Genomic DNA, 25,329 nt, shown 5'->3' with positions numbered 1-25,329 from the left:
TTAAAGACACTTTCCAACACTGGAAAAACTGATATGCTCTCAACCTAACTGCTGTGTGATGTATGAGGGAACAAATGAAAAATACACATAATGAGACACACAACTAGTCACTCACAATAGGTGGTATAGCAGCAGCTCTCTGTTTGAGCTGTTTCAGGTCCATGGGCTTCGGCAGTGGGGAGGATATGACCCCGTCGTGTGTGTAGTTCAGTAGACTTGGCCGTGGAGAAGTCATTCTACATGCAAACAGAGACAGAAAGAAGTTAGTTTGGATGAGATTTTTTGTTTTAATACAGGAAAAAAAAAACCCTCAAAAGAGGGCAGAGGTTCCGATTGTGCTTCCATCCTACATGCCTGCCTACCCATTCCTACAGGCAACACAGGCATGTTCACAAATCCTCGCCAGCTACACAACACATTTAAGTATTCAAACGGTTGCAAAAGCAGGAATGCTAACCTAGGGTTAGGCATCGAGAACCAGTTACAAAAGTCAAATTCTAAAGGAATTATTACGAAATGATTGCTGCTTCCCAGTTCCTGAACAGCTACAGGGCTCATTTGATGGAGCAGAAGCAGCTGCACACAGAGACACATTTTGGGTTTTTTTAGACACTATGAGAAGATCAATAAGAGTTGCAAGCACACAAGTCAGCTGTGCGCCATGCACTGCAAGTTTTTATCCATGAGGCGATGTATATTATTTTGCTCTTTAAATCGGTATGTTGTTTGTACTGTTTTCATGAAGTAAACAAGTCGTCCTGTGTATGTCTTCTCTGGGCATTGCCTGCTCTCATCCCCCATACTGTGAGACAGATATCTCTTCTGCAACAGAACAGCAGACATAGTAAATGTCTGGAATTTCCTTTAAACTGACCCTGTGTCATTTTGGCTGGTTTAAGTGTTACAGTTACAGTAAAGTGAAGGAAAATAGAGAACAGATTATTATGTGTGTTGACAGAGCCTGAGATTGTGGAAACAAACTGCAAGTAAAAATCCATATCCATGGCTCACACATCTGTCGAAAGCACACAATATACTCTGAATCACAGACGGACACACACTTTGATGCACAACAACACAAAACTGTGTACACACACACGCACGCATGCACACACACTCACACTCTCATACACTCACTCCCATTGTTTGCTTTGGCAGAGAGGGCAGCTTTTCCTCCGGCTCTGCCAGTACATGCAGTCTGCTGTCATGGAAAAAATTGAACAAATACCGAGCAAACAAGACTAATCACTCCTCCCACGCACTTTGACACCCATTTCTTGTGGCCTCATTCAGAGACACACATATATAAATATATATAAGGTAAATATATATTCTCATTCATACAAAGTACCAATTAAATATCTGGTTAGTAGAAAAGAGCAACCTGTGGTGTACACACAAGTGGCTTGCCAAATAAGACTTCCCTGCTGTACAGTGTAGCTAGGCAACTAATAACACTTCAAAACCCTCGCTGCTTTATTTTTTCTGATGTCTGCTGTGGTAGACCAGCGAAATAGGACACCTAGTAAACCACAGCTCAAAAACCAGAAGCCCTTTGACACTAATAATCTCAAGCAGGCCCAATGATGTCATTGATAAAACAAAACAGGAAAGAGAAAGTATGTTATATTGAAACTTAAAAAGATGGTGATTCATGTCCCTTTTAATATACTATATCTCTTACCTGTTCTTGTCTGTGTTGTCTGTCTCCTCCACTTCATCAGCGCTGCAAGTGGCACTAGAGTCGCTGTCCCCATGGGAACCTGTTTTGGGCCCATGGTCCTTCTTGGAGCTCTTTGTGGAGCTTTTGACTTCCTCCATCTCTGCAGTGGGAGGTTTTTTATCTATGGCATCGCTGGATGCTGTTGGCTGCAGCTGCTCTTTGTTGGGCTCCCCTGTCTCAGTCTTTATCTCCTGCTTAATTGCTGACTCTGCATCTTCCTTTACCGGAGGTTTTTCTTCCCCGGCCTGGCCCGAGTCTGACCCACCCGCCTCCTTGTCCCCGGCGGTGGAGCTGGCCTTTGACCTGTTTGAGCCTTCCTCCTTAGCCTTGCTGTCCTCCGATGAGTGTGGCGAGGGCAAGCTCTCTGTGTCAGAGCTGTTGTTGGCTCCACCTGGCAGGGACAGAGGACAAAAGGAAACACAGATCAGAAGACAAGACTTTTGTAAATCATGTTATATCCCTTTGTCCTTTTTTCTTTCATATTTTCCCCATCTTTTCCTGCTAAACCAGATTCTTCACAGTGCCAGTCTCCTACCTAATCATGTTTCACTATACAATAAGGAGGAACACAAAACCAATTGGGTTGATGGACGAAATCCCCTTGGGGCATCGGCACATGGTAGTGTAGTCTACTTCCATCAACAAACTACAGCAGGATTTTCAGGATGCATTTACATGAACATTGACACATTGTAACATTACAATATATACACCCATATCTTATTAGCAATAAGAGTACAGTAATACTGGCCATATACAATATAGCCAGTACTGGATTGCATTGAATTGTATATGTGTGTCTATCTGAAAAGACATTCATATTGCTTAACTTTGCTCTACATTTAACCAAAAAAAAAAAAAAAAGATTCACAGCAAAAAGGCAAGATTCTAATTATCTTACATCATCTAAAGCTGCTGCAGAACTTTTTCGTAAAACTTATTTTTACTGAAAGAAAATAGTAATCTGTTTTTTAAAAGGATAATATCCTCAGCTGATAAATGGAGATTAAATAGAACTATTGTTTTCCGCTGGAAATTAGCATATAATTGGTGTGGAAGTGGTGTACCTTCTCCATCTTCAGGGGCCTCTTCTTCATTTCCACTAGCTCCCGATCCCTCCATCTCCTCCTCCTCTGCAGTATACTGGGCACTGGTCTCATTCTGCAGGGCTTTGCCCTTACGGCGGGCCTTTCGCTCCTTCTCCTGGGTCAAAACAAACCCACACTAAATAAAAACAGCCAAGGGGAAGAAAAATCTGTACCAGGAACAAATCTTATGCTGCATTTCCACTGTATGGTACGGCGTGGCCCCAGTCAACTCTGCTTGCTCTTTTTTTTGTTTTAAGACCTTGTACTTGTTTTAATATCACCTCGGTTTGAAGTTCTGAGTTGGATTTTAAGCATTGCAGACCACTGATTATCCAGATAATTTCTAAATATGCAAACTACTGTTAATAGTGATCACAATTTAACTTTTTGCTCAACCCAGATTTGAAAAAATCTTTTGCAGCCAGCAAAGCTATGCTGTGCAATTTAATTGTTGCCAATAAAAGGATTCAGCAAGTATTGCACAGAGCTGTACCATGCAGTGAAAACGGGTCATTTTATCTTGGTTGTGCACAAAAAGCATGAATGGAGCAAATATGACCCACAAAACTGTCCCTACCGATTTCATTTTATGCTGCTGCAGAATCTCATCCAGTTTCTGCCTTTTCTTGTAGTTGAAGTAGAAGTTCTTGCACTGTGACACAGTTTTGGACCCCACCATCTTGGCGATGGCTGACCAATTCCTACCATACTGGAGAAGGCCTGGAATTAACAGATGGACAAGCAGAGGGATTAGGATAGGACAGGAACAAAGACAGCCAGACATGATGGATATGTAGCCTTGCATGACTACCGTATGCCTCTACTCCATATCAAATGATATTCTCAATGCAGTTGTAAAAAAAAAATGTTGCAAGCTGCTGCGCAAAGTGCACTTGTTGTAAAGATTGTAAATGTAACGGTTATTTTGGTTTATATGCCATAATCAATATATCCAACCACAAGTGCACAATATGGAAGTCTCTCTATGGTAAGTCAATAGTCATTAACATCCATCTCTATTCAGCTGTCAAAACTGTAGCACAGCCTGAGAGTTTAGTTCACAATGCAGCATAGTGGATTGATGCTTCCTAAGGAGAGAGAGATACTGAGTGAAGGAGTAAGAGGGAGGTGGTGTGGTGGCTGAACAGTCATACAAATTACATCACCAGCTCTCCCAACTGGGGTCACTCTGTGTCATATTCTGACTGACTTTGATGTGACCCAGTTCCAAGAAACCCTGGTCCTTTACTCAGTCAACCACACGATTTGTGCCTTACACAAGAGTCTACAGGCACCCGCTGGGCGAGAGCTGTGATAGATCAACCTGTCATGAAACACACACGCACACACAACCGTTCAGTGCGTGTGTGCTAAAAGAAGAGACGTAGAGAGCAGTCAGTGTGTAAGTGCAAGTGAGTGAGAAAGACATAGCGTAGAATTTGCTCCGTGCCCCCCCCACCCCCCCACCCCTAAGAGTCTGCTGTTAGCTAAAGGCAGCTCATTAACAGTGTGTGTTGTAAGAGGCTTAGCTTACACCACCCACTTGTTTCCTGTGCCAGCCTGACAGGTCCTGGCAACAGGACAGCCTCTCAAAGGGTTGTGAGGAGGGGGGTGGGGGTGGGGGTGGGGGTGGGGGTGGTGGGGTGTTATTAACAGGCACAGAGCCAACACCTCCTGGAATAACCTTGGACATGGGTTCAGAGGTCTCTGCATCTCATCGCTTTAATGGAGGCAGTAGGACAACAAGCACAAGTCAGAGCCAAAGGAGAGGAAAGGACAGCTGTTTACAGCCCTGTCATTTCAACTCTCATATCAGACTGACTCTGATATCAACACTCTATTGAATAATGCTATTAATACATAGTAACTACAATAAAAACTGGTCTAATAGTTGTTTACAAGTTTAACTTCCAGGGTATTATTCACAAGACTGTATATAGATATGAAGATACAAACAAGTCATCCAAAATAAGATTAAGCATCCAGAAAACACTACCTCTGTCACACATATCTACTGATTAAAGAAAACACTTGCAGGAAAGGGCAGGAAAAGCTGTAAGAGATGTGAAGAGATGTATAATCTTCACTGTCATGCTGAGAATTTATTAATGCCAGTATAAAAAGAACGACCATAACAAGCAAAGGTGATCTTCAAGTCTGAGCTGCTGGCGTCTAAAAGCTGCTGCGCACCTACAACCTGTCAAGTGTTAAAGTGGAAGAGGTTTTTCAGCTGAAATATTCATCGCTGCCACTAAAAGGCATTGCTAGGAAAGCTACTCTGAGGAATCAAAGAAGACCGACCCGCCTGACTCGCTCCAAGAGGACTAAGACACATGGCTGACACCTATTAACCTTTTACAGCCGTCTCACGAGAGGGGGGCAGGGGGGTCAGACTGCCATACAAGTCAGACACCCTCCCAGAGTACACACACACAAACACACACGTGCTCAGTCAAACAAAGACACAAACAGTGGCACAATGTCACACGAGCAGTAAACACTTTGCTGCACCCAAAGAACCTTAGGCAATAACCATTCATTTACTGAAAGTCAAAGGTCACTTTGTTATGACCTCGAGCTACATCCAGTTTATTCCGTAATATGCAAGCACACAAAGCACAATCCTAAGCAGCTCTGGGCCTAAGTTGCTGGAGCAACACACATGGAACAAACATCCAATCAGAAGCAGCGATACTGAAGCAGGTGGTGAGCTCACAGCCAATCAGGACACTGTATTCCCATAAGCTCCTCCCAGAAAAAGTCCAATCAACACCTGGTGCAGCCAGAAAGTGGTTGTTCCTGTCTGTCACATGCCTGTCACTCCAGCCGCCGTCCCGTGGCCCCGCAGTGGATAACAGTATCAGACGGTCTGATCTCCAGAGGGCCAGCCGGGAAGCTCTTCAGGGCTGGGCCTTCCGATCCAGAGCAGAGGAGATGAAAACAGCTCAGACTCTGCGCTCTTCCTGCCAGCTGGCTTGATACTTGAGCCGGTGTCAGGTTGACATGCTCCAAAACAGCACATGCTCCTGGCCTCTCCCCTCCTTTTTTTCCTCTCACTCTGTCCTCCCTGTGCTTCGGTAAGTTGCTGGTCTGTTCTTCTCTGCCGTGTCTCTCTCCCCAATGGCGGTCGTCTGGGAAGACTTCCACAGGAAAGTGGGACTGTGGGGCGGTGCTATGTGCTCAGCCTCTCTCTCCCCTCATCTGATCTCTCCTCTATCTCTCTTTTTTCCCTCCCTCCCTCTCTCAGTCGGTCCGTCCCTCCCCCTACCTCAGTCTGCCAGCAGGCACCACGGCACGCACACACACACACACACACACACACACAATCGCATGAGTGAGTACACACTCACTCGAACCCTCTCTCTCTCTCTCTCTCTCTCTCTCTCTCTCTCTCTCTCTCTCTCTCTCTCTCTCTCTCTCTCTCTCTCTCTCTCTCTCTCCCTCTGTCTCTCTTGTTAATACTCTAGCACACAGACGCAAACACACACTCAGGCAGTCCAAGAGTAAACAGAGAGCAGCCCAGAGAGAGAGGAAAGATATAGAGAGAGAGCTGAGCTACTGAGCTAGAGAGACAATGGAGAAAAGGAAAGGATACAGAAGTGGAGAGAAGCAAAGCGAGAAGAGGAGGGGGAGTTGATGTTGATACCATGAGAAAGCATAAAGGCTTTCACATTTTTCCTGACTGACCTGCTTTTCATCTTGAATGTGACCTCTCTCCAGTCTATAACAACACAGAGTGAGGGGAGAGACAAAGTGAGTGGGGGAAAGAGGCGCTTGCCAAATCTTCCACAGCTCTTGCCAATCTGGGCCGCTGCCATCTCCCGACCGAGGTAGACGGACAGAACGAGAGACGGAGATAGAGCAACAGCGGAGGAGAAAGACAAGAAAAAATAATATGCCATTCTGTACCTGCTGCTCCTTTAAATGCGTTCTTCCAGCACGCAGAGCAGGGGCCATTATCCAGCTGCCTGCCTGCCTGCACCCAAGCAAAGCCTGCCAGATTAGTGCACTTACATAAACGGCAGCCAAGAAGGGTGCACATGCAAACACACACAGCTTGGACCGAGTGCACACAGACACAACCTTTTCTCTACACATATCTTGCGCGCGCGCACACACACACACACACACACACACACACACAGGCGGGCAGAATTGGTGGGTTTAAGAGAGAGGCTTTACAAACACTGGGTGTCCCCTGTATGAGGTACAGCCTTTATGAGCAGCGAAGACAAGAGTGATCTATCTCCAAGTGTGGCATCCTCGAAGGCAGCACTGGCTGGTGCTGCCATGCTGGAATGCCGAGCCGAGTGTCCTGCCAGGCACTATAAATGTCATTATTCAGATCTGTTTAGCTCAAGGGGATAAACACATTAGCATCAGGACACCTAGGCCTCTTTAAAGCATATACATGTCAAGCACCTGCAAGGGAGAGCACCTTGACAAGATTATTCAATACTATGAGGAAACGAGGGGGGTGGAGGTTATGATCTTGGAGTGCCTGTGTTCTTGGAAGGGGAATCCCTTTTGGCAGGTGTGGGGGTGGTTGTTAGAACTGATGAAGAACGGCAAAAGCAGCTCCTCCTCTTCGGCCCTCAGGACTGTAGCTAGGGCTCTGTGGTTGTGGTTACATAAGCCCTTCATAGAAGCCCTGCTCCCACCAAGCTGCCAGGCTAATCCTCTGGGATGGAGAGCCCCACTAATCCCACTGCAGGAGAATGGAACTGAAGACATTAACCAGGATTACTACACAGGACTGTGTTCAAGCCAGGCCAGTGCCAGTTATCGCAAAATAACCCCTTAACCCACAAACTCGCAGGCATAAGCAAACCAACAAATTGCAGGAGACGACACACAGCATGAGACAAATGCGATAAGTGATGACCAAATGTGGTTTCATTATCATACTCAGGCGGCTGCTAGCTGCTTGCAAGAAGCACTTCATCTAATGTTGATTACAAGGAAGTCCAGGTTAAGTTAGTCATAAGCAGAACTGAGAGTCACACAAATCGCGATGACGCATAATGTACCACAAAGCAGCCGCTTTGCAATGAAATTGTGTTGAGTCAAGTGCAGAAAGTAGGACTTGACATTTCAAAGATGGTACTAAGTAGAGCTCGGCCGATATGAGAATTTTAAGACTGATACTAATTTTAAGGGGAAAAACTCAAAGACTACTGATATGGCAGCCGTTTGAGCAGAAATGAAAACAGAATTTTTCTATGATGATTGTGCACTCACTTTGCACCGATAGGACTATGCAAAGCTACTCAGAAGGCTGTTTATTTCTTAAATAAATGATTTAGATTGAAGAATTTTAACATTATACATGCATATGATAACTAATTCTAGAGATGAAAACTGAGAAAATGTATAAATAAAATACAGATTTTCAGTTCATTGGTGACCTTTTAAGTAACTTATAAATCATTTCTAAATATCCCAGTATCATTTTCTGCATTACCTGTTCTGTGAAAAGAGTTTTCATATTGACACGCATCAGAAATCACACGTCTTGATAGGTAATGATATATCTATGGTAGGACAACATATGCTAAAAATCATCAGACCAATATATTGGTCGGGCTCTAGTACAAAGTCACTTAAGACCAAAAAAAAAAAAAAAAATCATCTATAAAAAAATGCATTTAAATACACAGCTGAGGCTGACTTTTAGCAATGTAAGGAGTCGAACGTTGAGATAGTTATAAATATTTACATTACTGTTTTCAACAGCCATCACCTTTTTTTTTAAAAATACCCAAACACATCAGACCGTCAATCTAGTGTAAAAGATCAGTGGGGAATCCCTATCCAAAGAGTAGTACGCATTTAAAAAAAACACTGAAAGTGAGGAGCTCATTCTATCAGCAACTGAGACTCATTGGCTGCATGCAACAAACACTGTCAAACTGTCAAAAGGAAAATGGGCACAATGTCAGCGACCTCTGTGAATCAGCCATTGGCCTCTGGATAATCTTCAGTCAGAGACAATAAACAGGTCAGTTAATGACTGCTGCATTTGCAGGGGCTTGCTGATAAGATGCAGACTTTACAGCCTGCTTGATAAAAAGAGAGGCTGCCTTGACCCAGAGAGACGAGGGAAACGGCTCCAAAGAGCAACAGACCCAGTCCAGGCAGACTGACACATACACGCATAGACACAGCCTCGCAGCACGTGGCAGTTGCTGCCTCACTAACAGGAAGTCACAGCCGCATCACTTGTCTGTGCTTTCGAAAAAAAAGTGCTTGAACTGCTGCTAGTGTTCTTACCTCTGGCAACTCTATTAAAATGCACAGCAACTGGAAATAAGTTACACTTCACAGGGAGACGAAAAGGTTTACTCTGTATTACCTTTTTTGGCAGTTTCCATCTCTTCTTCAGTCCAGCGAGAGCTCTCATTCATTTCCAGATTCGCTGTTAAAAAAAAATAGAGAACCACCAAGTTAGAGAAGGCGGGAGGAGGGGGGGAGTGGGCAGTTGTCACAAAGTCAGTTAGGGAGTGACTGACAAGAGGAAAGGAAGGAGAGAGAGAAATTAGAGAAGAAAAAAAGAATAAGAGGGTGGGGGGCAGGGTAGCTTGTGCTGCTTGCCAGTGAGGCACTGCAGCGTGGGTCGCTAGGGACTGTTTGTTTTAGATGGAGGAAGCAGGAAATCCAAGGAGAGAAGTCAGTTAATGATTATAGACATAACAACTGGCTTCTTTCCCTGAACAGCCCATAAGCCAGGCCGACCCTGGCCCTGCCTGGCAGACAACGGAGTGGGAGCCTGTGCCTCTGTGTCCTCTATATGGACCTGTGAAGGGCACTGTGGGGCCAGCTCACACTGCTGCCAGCAGGGGAATAAACAGTGGCAGAGGAGGGGGGGGGGGCTGCTGATGAGAGCCCCTTCAGCCCAAGTCACCTGGGGATTCCCTGTGACTAAACCTGTGCTGCAGGAGTGACTGCAGCATATACACACAACTGCTGAAACATCAAAAATCCCTGATAGCCTGCAGCGAGAGTGTTAGTGTGTGCACGGCTGACTTACCATCTGCGAAGAAACAAAGAGCTAAGCGGGGGGACACTGCTGACACACTGAATATTTTGTCCTTAAATACTACTTGTCTTTTGCGAACAGATGGGTTTTAAACTACATATCTCATGCAGGCACAATTCTTCAGGATTTTGATTTCTTATTATGCCGTTTATGAGTGTCAGTAAGGCAAAAAGTGAGTGCAAGACTGAATGTGAAGAAGTGAATGTAGACAAAAGGATCAACAGTGCACTCTTGTGGTGTGGGACAGGAGACCACAACTAGATCAAAGGTGACAAAGTAAATCCTGCATGATGGTAGTGAAATACTTATCTAAAAACTCCCAACTGTTGTTAAATTGCTCCTGTCGGGTGTAAAATTCCTGGATTTGGAATTGTCCTGGATAATTTATTTGATCCATTTTATTATCACAGTGTATGTAAGGTTAGCAATCACATGATGAATATTATGATGAATATGAAATAAAGTTTTTTTGTTATGTGTGTTAGTTCATCAGTATTATTACAATGGTTTAATAACAATTGTATCCATAATGTTGACCTACACTGCCATTTCCAATTACAAATACTCACTTTATTTAAAGTCCAAGTCAACAGAAGTTGGAGCATCTTTAGTACTGTGACATTTTCTAGTAAAACTGAATATTTAAGAGATGTAACAGTAACAAGAGGGTCCCTCACCTGTTGGCCGCCATTTGTTTTGGAAGAATTTTGAAAGCTGTGTGAAGGATGAGTAATCTAACACTATTTTACAGGAAACGGCCGAGATGATGATGTAAAAATACTTTGATACAGATCTTTTGACATATATCAAGAGACAGGAATCAACAATAAACACAGTGACACAGGATTAAAACTGAGAAAATGTATTTTTCATTTTACTGGTTCTTTAAAATGTTAAAATAACACTGAACAGAGGAGCAGCATTGGAGCTGAGACTGACCGAGCTCATTGTTGAGTGGCGGCGTGGTGGTCTCCTCAGCTTCACTGGTCATTGAGCGAGTGACGCGACCCTTGCGGCGCCCCTGGCTGTTGGCTGTGCGTCGACCCTTGAAAGCCACAGTGGGCTCTTTGTCCTCTGCATCTTCTCCAGAGGTGTCGTCCCTGTGTTTGAGAAATGTCAATCCAGTCAGCAAGAGATTCACAGGCTGTTTGAAGGTGTGCACAAGATGGGTCAGTGATAAAGGAGTCAAAGCCCTATATACACAGGGTTTCCCTGTCTATTAACTCTAAGGGCTGCCTTTGTATTATTTGTCACTGCCTTGGTTGAAAACTGACAAAACCAACAAACCTGGGGCAAGGGATGTAAATCTTTCAATCATAATAATAAAACAATAATACATTATGATAGAATGTATACCGTCTTTGCTCATATGTTGAATATAAAGGTGTGCGCACAAACTGTGAACAACATGCATGTATTCTGCCTGGGAGGCAGTTACGCGTGCAGTGGATGCATTAAAATGAACAAGAAATAGAAGAAAACGATGTTCTAATAATTTTTTCCATGACTGTATATACACTGCTCAAAAAAATAAAGGGAACACTTAAACAACACAATGTACAGTTAATCACACTTCTGTGAAATCAAACTGTCCTTGAATGTGTGGTATCACTAATTGATGGCATGATTTCCAATTTACTTGATTCATGTTAAAGCATGGGCACATTTAATTTAATTAAAATGAAAAATGAAAAAAAAAACAAATAAATAAATACATAAATATGACGGAAATGCCACTGTAATGTATTTTATTGAACTTAACAAAAGAAGACAACAAAACCATGCCAACATGTCAGCACTGAAATGTGCTTAAGAGTACTCCTGAGTGTTCGGAGGATAAGAAAAAAATTCATGAATGCCACAACCTTCGTAAAATCTTCGTAAGCAGGACTTAAGAACAAATTTGTTCTTAAGAACGGTTTGTGAATGAGGCTCAATGTGCTGAAGAAAAGAGCTAGCAACTAGCAGCTAGAGTTAGCAACACAACATATGCCATGGCTATTATACTTTCAGGCTAGCAAAGTAGATTGTTGGATATCATGAAAAATCCTAAAACATATATAGTACTGTTCTCATTCATTGTCAGAAAAAAAACTTTAGGAGGGTCTCAATTTTTGGAATACTATTAATACAATCTGTTCTGAGACACAAATATGGGACACGCTGCAATTCAGTCAGTCCAAAAGATTTAATACAAACCTATGTCCATCACCATCATGTCCCTTGTGGGGTACTGGCTTTAGTGCCACAAACCTGGGCACAGACATGTTTGTCTGCATGAGGGCAGGTGACCACATAATGCTGCAGACCAAAACACAAACTTGAAAGACAAAATGTGTACACAGACACTGCTTTTTCATTCGTTCGTTCTTTTTCTCCAAGATAATTTATCGAGTGTCAGCACAGTGGCATGCCAGGAGACAGCCACTGAGTTTGAACCCACTGCACCTCCATTCATCTTCCCCCAGCACCATTAATCTTGTTGAGGGGAGCCGGTGGCGCTCTAAATATAGGCGAGCCAGCTGTGCCAGGGACAGGCAGGCAGCAGGGTGTGCTGGGAGTCATGGAGTCCCCTGGCCTCATCTCAGAGCAGGCAGGCAGTAGGCAATGCCTCATCATCATCTTCTGGTCCGACACAACTGCTAATAAATATGACCTGCTATTACTTGAGATTACTGTAGTGTGCAGCCTTAGCTGGCATCATGATATAGTGCATGCAAGCCACTTTATCCTGAAAAGTGAGACTGATGCAGGTTTAAGGCCGGACTGCCTTAAAACTACATTATTTCTAATGACCAGCAAGGGGCAACTACATAATTGAATTGCAGTCTATGAGAAAATTACCACATTTCTCACTTAATAAATTGCCTTAAAAAAAAGACGATAAAGCAGGATAAGCTTAAGGGTGTGACTCCCTTATGACTGATCTGGAACCAACATGCTGGCGGCCAATATCCCAACCTCAAGGCTACAAAATACATGTATTATATGATCTGGTTACCGAACCAAGAATTACTTGCATCGCGCATAGGACAAATACAAAATAGTTTTTTATCTTTCGGGTTCACTTCTAAGTAATTTGGTCCACTGAATATGGGCAAAGTGTTTCTCCTGCTGGCTCCACCCAGGAGTTCCATTTACATGGTGATATTTTACAGATATTAAACCAAATATTTGTGGAACTTCATAGAGAATTATATTATAAAGAGTAATCAATTAATTTGTTTGCAGTTACAGTTTCACAGACATCTCTCTTACAATGGTGCTCTATGGGCAAATGCTTTTCGGGGTGCAGGGGGATTTTCCATTGCAATGCCGAGGGGTGGGCACTGGGAAAAAAGCAGCAGTGCTGTATCCAGTTCTTCATACATCCATACTGCAAAACAGTAGCCCACAAACCAATGTGTGACGTGTCACTAGCTACATCGACTTCTTATCCAATTTAAGGCATGATGCAGACTTAGGCTGTTGTATTCATTGATTAATTTTCAGACGCCAGAAAGCAGTAATATTCCATCTGTTGTTTTGCATCCTTTGCTGGCACTGAGCCTGAAAACGCCCTCTCCTCCTGCTTCATCCACCCGCCCACCCACCAACACACATACATATACACACTGCTCCTCACATACAGACATTACAAATTTACAGCTAGGTTGATCATACTGCTGATTTTCCCCACCAAAATAAAACCCAGACTAACAAAATAACCACAGAATTGTTAAAAATGACACTTGGCATCCTATCGGGAAGGTGAGACGCATAAACAGAAAAAACAGCTGTTTTAATAGTGAGAACAAATGGACGGTTGAATTTGCTGTAGGTGGAAAGTCTGGCTGGAGGTGAGTGAGTGAGAGCTCAAGGGTTACAGAATGATTGGATTGCCAGATCCATTCCCTTTAGCCAAAACTTACTCCTACTCCATTTGCTGAAGCCGGCCTGGAACAATTCTAAAATTATGTGTTGGAGAATGGGGGGAAAGTGAGATTGTTGCAGCTGTAGAGGTCAAGCCCATACAATGTGGCGGAAATGTTTTCACTCAGCTGCATCTTTCCCTCTCACTCTGTCCTGTCAGCATGCTTTTCAAGTGAATCAGTGAGTTAAGTCATCTTTGCAGCACGGTGTTTAGACTTAAAAATACAAAGTGTTTTATGCCAATGAGATGAATCCAGCAGGAAGGTGTGGCCAGTTATAAAAAGCAACTCACTTCATTCCATCTTCCTTGTCTTCGGCTTCATTTTTTTCTTCATCCCTCTCTCCTTCCTTCTCTTTTTCCTCCTTCTCCTTCTCTTCCTGGCTGCCGCGTTGCACTTGTTGCTGCTGTTGCTGCTGCTGCTGGCCGTGCTGCAACAGCAAAGACGGAAACAACAAAGCACTCTGTAACAAAGGTTATCTCAGATATTTTGACACACAAACTTTCCAACAGACACCCTCACCTATCCTGTAACCAACAAGTGATGGTTTCACTTCAGCAGATCCGAGCCAATACTCGTCTATAAATACAAGTCAGTACCACAACCGTTTTCTGCTTGTTTGCAAACAGTGAGTGAGGAGGCACTTCCTGTGACAGATCTGATATCTCAAACATTATTCAGACAGACACATTTGGCACACAGCTGCAGACAGTATGATGTCTGGCAGGTTCTTTGATGAGATAACAACATACCGCACCATCAAACATAAAATAATATCCGTCTTTGACCTTTCAGAAGACTTTATTTCACTTGAAGTACAGAATAGTTACTAACCTTAAAAAATCAGTTCATTTTCTGCATAGACAAAACAAAACAGGATTCGAAAGTTCCCAAATATGCTCTTTGAGCACCCAGAACCACTTCCTTACCAATTTCCTGTCTGTCTGGGCTTTTAGGGTTAGAGTTCAGATTAGTAAAGACATGCAGTCAGACCAAAACACAGCTTAATACTAACCAAGCAAGCGTGTTTAAACTAATCAGAACTTCTGGTTTATTTGATGTATTTCAGCTTTTGGGCTAATCCTCATCCAAAGAATATAAACTGTGGATCTTTTTATTACATATCTGCTTTATAAAAAGGCACACTGCTTGTGGCTCCTGGCAAGGAAACATAAAAAGGACACAAATTGAGACAGAAAAGTAGAGAGAGGGCCAGAAAATGAAAGGAGGGAGAGAATCCATGAAAAAGAGGGAGCACGATGGCAGGGAGAAGAGCAAGATCAAAATGCTCCTCTCTTTCTCAGCAGCTACCTTTATCCGCATTTGCACAGTATCACAAATGTCCTCTCCCTCCCTTTGAAATGAACATAGGCAGAAAACAAATAAGATCTATAATTCAATACGACTTAATGGCAACTGAGCGTAATGTTCTGCTCAGACTTTTTTTTTTCCTTCCCTCAGACACATCATCAGCCTAATAATCTCTATCCACCTGAATTATAGAGATCTGTTAGCAGTGTCCAAATGTGCCCCAAGCTGATCCAGAGCCAGGCCTACAGAAGGTGTAGCTTAAGAAGATGACAGAGCAGCCACTCCACTACACCACTATGGGGGAAAAAAGCCTCAGTAAGGCCGGAAACACATTAACATTTACATTAAGCCATTACTTATCCCCTCCATCTCTCCACTACCCAAACATATAATCTCTACTAGTGTTTGCAGTCATTCTGACATATAGCTCTGCACTTTTTGTTCCTCCTCCTTAGCTACCTCCCTCTGTGACTGCAAGCTATTAGCTCTAGCTGCTACTCAAGAGATGTGGAGCAAACCGCCGGGTAATGAGCGGAGGTTTCTCCAGGAGAGATGAGGAGACACCATCGTCGTACCCGCAGGAAAAGGTCGCCAGTAAATTAATGTGCCATTTCCTTAGCACCTGCCACCATGAAGTTTAACAGCTAACACCTGATCTGAGACTAAGTAATAACGGGGAGCTCATTAGCAATAGAAATTACCTGTGTTTAAAAAAGAGTGGCAGTATGGAAATAGTGCTGACAAGATGGGGTTGAGCAAATTGTGGCACTTGATCAGCACAACTGTGTGACCTTTAGAGATTTTCTGAACTCTTCATCACAGGAGCTCTGTGGTGTGGACAACCCCACTGTTCTGTAAAATCATCACCATAACTCTAGTGCTCGTAGTGAGATTAAGGCAAAGCACAGAGGACACATTTGAAGCAATACAATGCTCCATCTTCAGTAGTTTTCAAAGAGTTTAAATCCTTTTGAACCAATGTGAAAAAAGAAAAACTTACTGTGTCACTATAATGACTAATTATTGCAAAATTACAACTTAATATCACAACATAATGACATATCATCTTAAAAATGACTTAGTATCTCAAAATAATGGCATAGAACTTCAAATAATGTAGTATCTCAAAATAAAGACTTGCCCATCTTAAAATAACTTAGCATAGCAGAGTGAGAATGGGTGTCCTGCACGCACAAAGTAAAAATATATTCACATTTTCCACATTAAAAAAATGTCTCTGCTGTCCAACTGGCTAAAATCTGAGGCAAGTCTTAAATTCACTGTACGAAAGATAAATAGGGGAAAGTTAGTGGTGGTTGTTCCTGGCAAACTTGTTTGACAACAGAAAATGCCATCAGGCCTAGAGGGTAATGACTGAAATGGAAAACAAGTTTTTCACCAACTAGCAAATGGTATTAGTTAGCTAAGTCACTGCAGCTGACTTCTTGGTTGCCTAGCAATAGCAAAAGGAAACTTCTTTAAAAAGATGTAGTGATGCTCCTCAGACTTTCCAGCCTTTAAAGCTTATTGTGTTGATTGGGCCTTGATGTAAAGTATCTTTTTGAACTATTAGCTTGAAAAGTCAGAATACCTGGCTCCTTCCTCGGCGTCTGTAGTTCCTCCGCACTATGTTCTTATAGTTTTCATTCTTTTTGGTCAGGTAGTAAAAGAGCACACACTCCGCGACCGTCTGAAACATGAAAGGAACATTTTTTTTAATTTTTCCAACAGTCATTTCCTGAGAAGACTGAATCAGCCAGAAAAACACACAAAAAAATAATACCTTTCTCTCCAGGAAAGACGCAATCAGACCAAAATTTTTGGGGTGCTGGATGAACCTGTGGGAGCAGGAAAAAAACTTGAACGACCTGCTTACTAAATGAGCCAAAATCACTGGCATTTTCTGAACAACTCCAAGAGAAATAAAAACGGAAAAACACAAGGAGGAGGTGACGTCAGCGCTGACACAGAGGTACTCAGATCTGAGGTACAGTACATCTATTGCATTAACCCTAAATTAAATTAATTTTTTTGGCATCTAAGAAATTACACTAGACAATCACTATCACTAACATCTTATATTTTAGATCAAAGTTATTAGAAAAATAAACAAAAGTCTACCCACATGCAGAAGGAAGAGCTTCAAAGTCACCGATTTTACTGTGTGGGTTTGATTCGATTTGGCAGCTTGAAACGCCTCCTCTCATTTCTCACGAAAGAGGAAGATTCACTTCCTTTCCAACAACTTACTGACCCTTTATCAGTCACATATATTTCACGGGGTGTACAACACATACTAAATGATGTTGCTTAAAAAGAAGCTTTTGAGCACTTTTGTTTACACTTGAAATACTGTTTTCTCTGTTCTTTTAAATTGAAATATGGGTGCGCAATACCAAATTGTTACAGGCCAAAAACATTTTTAGGTGCATATTTGACCAATAAAAACCAAATCTAACTGCTAGGAAATAAAGAAAGAGATAGATCTTTTTCCGTTCAAAGAAAGAAATGACTTCACTGAAGTGTTGTGCTTACTTCTCTCTGAAAGTGTCCTTCTCCTGCTCGCTCCACATGTTCATAACCTGCCGGTCCTTGTACACCTTCATGGGGTCATCCATCAGTCCATTCATGTTGATGAACTTGATGCGTTGCTGTTCAGCGTCAAACAGCATGGGAGGGATTACCGCAAGCTGCCGCATTTGCTTCTCCGTGTTCTAAAGTACACAAATGCCACACACGCACAGACATACACACAGAAACCAACATGCTGGAGTGAGTGGGTTGGTCTCAAGAGGGAAACTACCTGACAACATGGTGCTTATATTGACATGCTCTTTATGAAACCTGCCCTATCTTCAAGATTTTAGAAGACAAGAGAGGAAGTTTAGGATGTTTTCTTTTTTTAAATCAACAGACTAAGACACTCTTGAATTACAAAATCTTAATTAGATAATGTCTGATGTCATGAGGGGGAGGGGAGTAGAGGAAAGGTGGTATCGTAAGATGAGACAAGACAACCTTTTTGGACACACTGCTCAGTTTGGTGGGTCGAGGTTGACGTGAGAGGAACAGGTCTGATGTGTGAGTGGATGTTATTAGACAATGTCTTCTCAGATTATGGTCCTCCACCACTTATCCTTAACACTGATACCCCTTTTCGACCAAGCCTATAGCAAACCGGTTCTTTGCTTATTCCACCAACTCTTTGCTGGTCTTGAACTGCGAACTGATTACATCAGGGGCTGGGAGCAGGATTATCATGACAACAAGACCAACTTGGTGCCGTTAAGAGAGACCAACTAAAAAGTGCATCAGTCATTCATTTGATTTGTTCAACTGCAATGTGATTGATACAGGCTAGCGCTAGCTTACAACAAAGCCCAACATTAACATCTTACGTTCAGTATTAATACGAGTGTAATCGCCATCCATAGCGATCAAAGTGAGTAGATCAAATGTGGTGTACATGTTGTGTTTGGTTGCCAATGTAGGCTTACAAAGCCAGGAGTAACTTAGTAAATCGCTGATGGACTCTGCCGTATACAAACGTTAATAGTGACGTAATAACGAGGCTCTAGAGCCTGTGGAAAAGCAAACTGGTTCTGAGCTGGTACCAAGTTGAACCATCTGCGAACCGGTACCAGCACCGGCTCCGAACCAGCTCTGGAACTGCTTTGGTCGAAAAGGGTTATGAGACACCTATCAAATCTACTGTATAGACTTTTTATATCCATGATCTGCAAGACATCCATCTTTGTAATCCTTTTGAGAGTACAATTGGATAAACTGTTTTAATTGAAAATATTTTAAGCATGTAAGCTGGGTCAGGCACCCATATTTGGTTTCACCTGGACATAAAATGTGTGATCTATGAGTTTTTGAATTTTTGGAATGTAACTCCTGCAACTGTGTCAGCCCAAACAGCATGAATGTGGCTGGTATGTTTAAAGTCAAGTCAAGCCAATATTGTTTGTAATCTAATTTGTTTCAGTGGGCTAAAACAATTGATAAAAACGATTTCCCCAACAAGACTGACACGTTTGATACAGTAACTTTTCCAAAAGTAGATAAATCTGAGAGCTTATTACATGGTTGTGATTTTGCATCCCATGCTGACGTTTCCCATTCTCTGCCTTGAAGATTAGCTTCAACATAGAACTATTAAGCAGTGAACAAGTACACAGACAACAATTACTGTTGTTCCAACAGCTGACGCTACTTGTCGACTGCGCATGTTATAAATGGAGGAAAAAGAAATGAGTTGAGACTGTAAAAAAAGAGACAGGCCATAAAAACCACCAGAAACTATCAAAGTTCTGGGAGCCTTTCAATTGAAAGCAGCTGTGCCGCTGTGCTTGCTGCTGGGCTGTGGTAGCCTTAAAGGGCTAGTATTTAGCTTTGGCTATCCCTGCTGTCTTTGCTACCACAAATATTCCAGAGGCATACCATAGCATCTGTACAACAGCTGGATTACATGCCAATACCCAGTGGCATATGCCTCCGAAACAAAACTATGTCGCAGTGATTTAACGAGGCTTCAGTCACATTCCTACAAGCTTATCGTGTTGTTATTATGTTCCTGTTATCTTTATTACTATGTACTGCAATTAAATAATATTCATGATAATATTATCGTATATATATATATACACATGTTTTTGTATGAGAAAGCCAAAAATTGCTAATTTTATAGAGACCTGGTCTATTTAATTTTGCTTGGATACAGAAACTTATTGCAAAAAAGTTGATACTGTGAAAAACATAAAAACAGAAGGCTATGACTTAGAAATCCTTTGGGGTTTTTTTGGGCATTTTACATGCTTTATTGAAAGCGAGAGACAGATAGAAAGGGGGTGACAGAGGGGAGGACATGCGGTAAAGGGAGCTCAGGCCGGATTCGAACCCGGCTCCAACGCACCCCTTAGAAATCCTTTGTGACCTATAATCAATTGAATACAGTACAAAGAAAAGATATTTAAGGCTCAAACTGTTTTTTTGTAAATATATACTTAATTTAATGCCTTATAATTTGTTTTATTTACATTTTACAGCTTCTCAACTTTTTTTGTACACGCTTTACAGCACTTTAATATAATTAGTTGATTAATCATTAAATAATTAAGTAAAAATTCCCTTTTATTGCTCTATTTACTAAAGTACATTTATCTTTGCATGTCACACAAATTGAGTGAGCATTTTTTTTCTATATAAAGTTCTCACCCACCACCTCAGAGGCTTTGGGGTTCATTCCTGGTAGCTGGTTTCATGTGTGAAAGACACTCAACACAATCTGACAACCAGATGTCTGGCCACCATAACAGCCTGAACTTTAAGAGTGTGATGGTGTGAATACACCCTAAATGTGCAGAAGAGGAAGTGGAGGGGCAAGCCATATTTAACAGAGAAGCTTACCTCATGCTCTGATATTCCATCAATGATCTCGGAGACCTCATGTTCGCTGCGAGCTGCAGACGAGGTCAGCCCCCCTCCTCTCTGCCCAACACGGCTACAAAAGGAAAAATACACAAGACCTGTCACTCAAAACTGCCCGTATGACTGCAACTAAGCCACCGAAACCAAACAATGAAACAAATCCACCTTGATTTTCCACAATGAGAGCAGTAACTAGGCGACAAATCAAGGTGATTAGGCCAGTTGCAGAAATGACTCCGTTAAACAAGACTGCATGTTGTGAAAGGGACCTCACCTCTGCATGCGCTCCTGCAGCTCTCTTTGCTTACGGATCTCCGGGAACTGTTTCTCGTAGTACTCCCGCACCTTGCTCTCCTTGGCTCGGCGCCGTGGGTTACTTTCGATGCGCTCCACCTTCTTCTCCCAAGCCTCCATCAGCTGGTCATAGCGCTGACAAAACTTCTGTTCCTGAAGCAGCGTAGAAAGATGAAGATGTCAGTCCACTGCAGATACACTTCAATATCAACAGTATATTTTTCTGTGTCCTCTTTGAACTCAAGCCTGAAACGAATGGACCACTGCGTACAATTACCCAATATTTAACACTTACTGATAAAGCAAAACACCCCCAAAGTGCAGTGATATTTCAGTTTTCCCTAAGATTGATTTTTTTCTTTCAATAATTATATTCAGTAATCTTCCTAAGCTCTCTGCGTTTCTGACCCACCATGCACCTCTACATGTTCAGAGCGCGCACAGTGGTATGCTGGTATTCTATGGGGAGTCTGGCCTTGAGCCACGACTCCTCTGGCAGACGACAGCCCGCCGTTTTCCCAGCTTCCTCGCAGGCAGGCTGTAAAGCAGACCATTAAACCTGGTGGAGACACGACCCTCAGTGGGCTCATAAAGCACAAGGTGATGTCTCCCCACACTCTGCCCACGAGGAGCTACCTCCCCCACTTAGACACAACGCGAGAGAAGACTGGACACTCGCCCACAACTCGCTTTGATACAGGTGCTGCATCTCAGCGGTTCTTTCTGGCCTCACGTAAACTCATAATAAAGAGAACTGTGAAAGCGTTGCTGCTGGCAGGTTGGAAGCAGTTTAAATGAAAAACTATTCTCCCATCATATTAGCTAACTTTGTAAATAGATGCAAATTTTATAGTAAAACTTGATTTGCAGTAACGATTTTCTGTCAAGCCAGTTGATTTTAAGATGTCCGCCTTTCTCTAGCATGAGAGCTCGCCCCATTGATCCCTGCTTTATTTATAGTCATGCTCTTTGGCTCAGTCTCCCTCAATCACTGGCAGGCAAGAGCACAGACTAACCCTGAACAATGCTCATTATAAGTGCTTGGCTGACAATGAATTTTCAACAAATCTAGATTTTTTTTATTCCAAACAAGTGTGTGAGAGAATTTTTTATTTTCTGTGTTTCGCTTCACCGGGGCACAGGAGTCCTGAAAACAGGATCATGCCCAAAGTCGTATCTGCCTAAAATGGCCACTCATTTCAAGGAGCAGCTGGCCCAGTTTCACACCAGTCATCCGTCATGGGCAGAGTCCCAGCAGAGAGTCAAAAATGTTGAGTCCTCTACTTACCCACTGCTTACGAGCATGATTTCTCCTCTTGAAGTATAGGATGAGCTTCTTCCTCATCGCCTGGTTTCTAAGAGAGTTGAAGAAAGAGGGGCATGGAGAAAAGAGAGGGGAGGAGGGATAAGGTGAGGACATTCATAAAAACACACAATTCAGACAGTGCTATGGCTTTCATCACGTTTGTCACATAATAAATCTAAAGTATATGATGTTCTCCAGATCCTCGAGCACACAATTTCTACCCTCTGCACTCCATTTCTTTAACCAATAAACCACACTCACACACACTCGCACAAACACAAACAATGCCTGTCCTTGTATGCCACCGCTCGATAAACTCAAACTTGCTTCTGGGTGGAAAGGACAGCGAGGTGAGCCAAACTTATAAAACTTGTCTGGGCTGGGAACAGCCAGCCACAGTGCTTCAAATAAAGGTCAGGGCCAGTAATCTCCTTAGGCAGCCACTCAGTTTGTCTCTTTCTTTGCTGCAAGACAGAATTTTATTCCTGACACTTAATCTGTCAGTTGTAAGGTCACGTTCCCCACTGATTAATGTAATCTTATTCTACATTAGTCACTTTGGCTGAGCCGCGGGGTCCTTCAGGTCACAGGCAAGGACAGGAGACGAGGAGGTCGGGCTACTGGTGCTGTTTGAGCTTTGTGAAAATTGGAAGACAGCATGATAACATTTAGGGTCTAGAGGGATAAACACACAGGATGACCCATTCTCCATTTCCCAAACATGTTATCTGCAATAACAAACCCAAGTTAAATCTAAACAGCCTTAACCCCCAACCCACATAAACACTCCTACACAAACAGACACATATTGAGCCAAGCCATTGCAGCAGGAAAGAGAAATACTGCCAAATCCAGCTAGATAGCGTTGATATCCACACTCACTGTGGCATACAATGGGTGAGAACGAGGAATGTAACTGGACTTCACGAGACAAGAAACTACAAATAACTTTGAACTGGTTATTAAACAGTCTCAATGTAATGCTGATGCCTCTATATGACCTATATAAGCAACCAGGCCATGTTTCCAACAAAATCAGACAGGTTCTTCAGAACCTCTCTAGCCTCTCTTCTGTCAGGATTATGACATCTTTATATATGCTTTTGATTACATACACGAGTGAGTACACTAAAGAAGTTGTGGAGCCTATTTTCATACTATATTTTAATATCTTGATAATATCCCCTATCCAATAATGCTCTGCACTACATAATCTTTTAATATTACATACCTATTCACTAAGAATACGGGGAGCATATTTTGATACACATCGATGGGTAGCACATCTACACTGGCGGCACAGCTGATTCTAGCCCTTCTGTCAGACCCTGCTGCAGTAACAGCAGTGTGGTGCTTCTGAAAACACTCGCGCTTTTGTCAAGAGCCCCGCCAAACTCAACGCAAAATGAAAGTTTGTTGTAGCTGCTTTAATTTGCGATAAACGCCTTAGTTTGTCTATTTGAGGAGATTCTCTGTATTTGTAATATCAATTTGTAATTTATTTGGGTTTTTTATCATTTCAATTAATTTTGAGACAGAAGATACTTTCAGTTTCACTCCAGGAAATATGCATTGTTTTGCTAGGATTATATCCTATCTCAGAAAAAAGAAGAATTTCTGTAGGAGTACAAAGGAAATCTTTTTCACTCAATTTATCCTCAGTTTCATTGTTAAAATATATATATATATATATATATATATATATATATATTATTGAGAGTGAGAAAATCATATTGTGCAGCCAGTATTGTGAATTGTATCGAATCGTGAGTTGAGTGTATGGTAACATCCGTAGTGAGAACTAACTTGGTAAAAACAGGAGTGACAGATTAAGGCCTTTAAAGACAGGGGTGGCATTGTCCTCTGGACACCAGATGGCAAGGGGAAAGATTAGTAACCCTGAACCCGTACCAAAGGTCTCCTTTGTCCTGCTCTAAGCCTGTGCCACTTCTGAGATATCAGAGAACTCTGTAATGTGGCATAATACCTCCAAAACATGATGGCTGAGAGATTCGTTATACGCACGCTTGTGACAGATGTTCCCCAGTGGTACCAGCCGACTGAGCAAAATATTCTCAGACTTCAAAATTGGATTTTGTTTTCATAGTAGTCTGAATATGCAAAGAGGATATTTGCAAATGTATCCTCACCTGAGTGGTGGAGGCACATTGTGCAGGAGATCAACTGAGATGGGGACTCAGATGCTGAGAGCTCCACAGAGATATTGGTACTCATCTATCCCAGCAGGGATCAGTGCCAAGGTTATCAAACCGGTTAGCAAAACAAAGAGGTCAATTGTGCTGGCTCAAAGCGACACAGTGGTATTTAATAACACACACACACACACGAAAGGAAAGAGCAGAGTTTTCAGTTAATTGCTTTGAGGCAATAATACTGATCAAACGGTGCAGGGATCAAAAGGAGTGAAGACAGAGCAGTGTGTGGCTAAGAGGTCAGACACATCTTGTGGTATGCCACTGTGCCCAAACTGCAGTGCCAGCGGTGGAGACGAGCTATTAGAACTCTTTGATGTGCCTCAGTGAATTACGGTCCTTAAAAGATTACAGAGCCTTATTGATGGACACAGCAGGACCACGCAAAGTTGTGTACTCTCTGCTCCACTAACTGCACATATCCATTAACATATGAAACTGACATGATCCCTTAAACATTCATTCAACACAATCATGGATGCTAAGAAAGACATCCTCTTGTTAATATTTCATGTAATAATATGAGTGGCAAAAACACGGAATCGATGGACATTATCAGAGGCAATAGCTATGTTTGAGCAGAGATGATCCAAAGCTCTGGAAGCATCAAAAACATAATGGTTTAACTACAAGTCATATTTGAATTCTGGTTGCTTATTTGATGTGGTAAGAATCTAAATATGAAATACAAAACTTCTTCCATCTTGTTAGATCGACAGTGGTGGAAGAAAACAGACAGCAGCTGGTAGTTATATTCTCAAGCATAGAAAACAATCTCTAGGTCAGTGGAGCCTTAAATGACACATTCAGGGTCCTCACAACAAAATAACAGTGAGTCTCTGAAAGCTGCAATCAAAGCTAGATTATTTTATACATAATTTATGTCATTAATGTCTTGGACTATAGACTGATCTGCCAGCTGATTTCATTGCCATCATTACTGCAGTGTCACACTCAAACCGAGCACTGTTTTACTAACAGTGCAGGTTTTTCAAAAGGTGCATGATCCTG

The 25,329-nt window shown here is 42.3% G+C and overlaps 1 protein-coding gene across 7 annotated transcripts in view; it reads right to left on the bottom strand.

Moving 5' to 3' along the window:
- Positions 1 to 25,329, bottom strand: part of ncor2 (nuclear receptor corepressor 2) — a 101,585-nt gene that overhangs the window by 23,721 nt on the left and 52,535 nt on the right. For 3 of the 7 annotated variants that reach the window (XM_059336321.1, XM_059336322.1, XM_059336327.1), the window contains exons 9-21: positions 22,088 to 22,154; positions 20,780 to 20,952; positions 20,485 to 20,578; positions 17,608 to 17,786; positions 16,856 to 16,910; positions 16,664 to 16,762; positions 14,055 to 14,191; positions 10,790 to 10,950; positions 9,167 to 9,229; positions 3,389 to 3,531; positions 2,791 to 2,947; positions 1,685 to 2,114; positions 116 to 236 (exon numbers count right to left, since the gene is read on the bottom strand). In XM_059336321.1, coding sequence (XP_059192304.1) covers positions 116 to 236; positions 1,685 to 2,114; positions 2,791 to 2,947; positions 3,389 to 3,531; positions 9,167 to 9,229; positions 10,790 to 10,950; positions 14,055 to 14,191; positions 16,664 to 16,762; positions 16,856 to 16,910; positions 17,608 to 17,786; positions 20,485 to 20,578; positions 20,780 to 20,952; positions 22,088 to 22,154 — 1,879 coding nt within the window. The remainder of the gene's footprint in view (positions 1 to 115; positions 237 to 1,684; positions 2,115 to 2,790; positions 2,948 to 3,388; positions 3,532 to 9,166; positions 9,230 to 10,789; positions 10,951 to 14,054; positions 14,192 to 16,663; positions 16,763 to 16,855; positions 16,911 to 17,607; positions 17,787 to 20,484; positions 20,579 to 20,779; positions 20,953 to 22,087; positions 22,155 to 25,329) is intronic. The other 4 variants (XM_059336323.1, XM_059336328.1, XM_059336325.1 and 1 more) reach the window with 3 other exon arrangements.

Source organism: Centropristis striata, chromosome 7 (assembly GCF_030273125.1).
Source record: "Centropristis striata isolate RG_2023a ecotype Rhode Island chromosome 7, C.striata_1.0, whole genome shotgun sequence".
Lineage (NCBI taxonomy): Eukaryota > Metazoa > Chordata > Actinopteri > Perciformes > Serranidae > Centropristis > Centropristis striata.
This window is presented reverse-complemented; position numbering and strand designations above follow the sequence as displayed.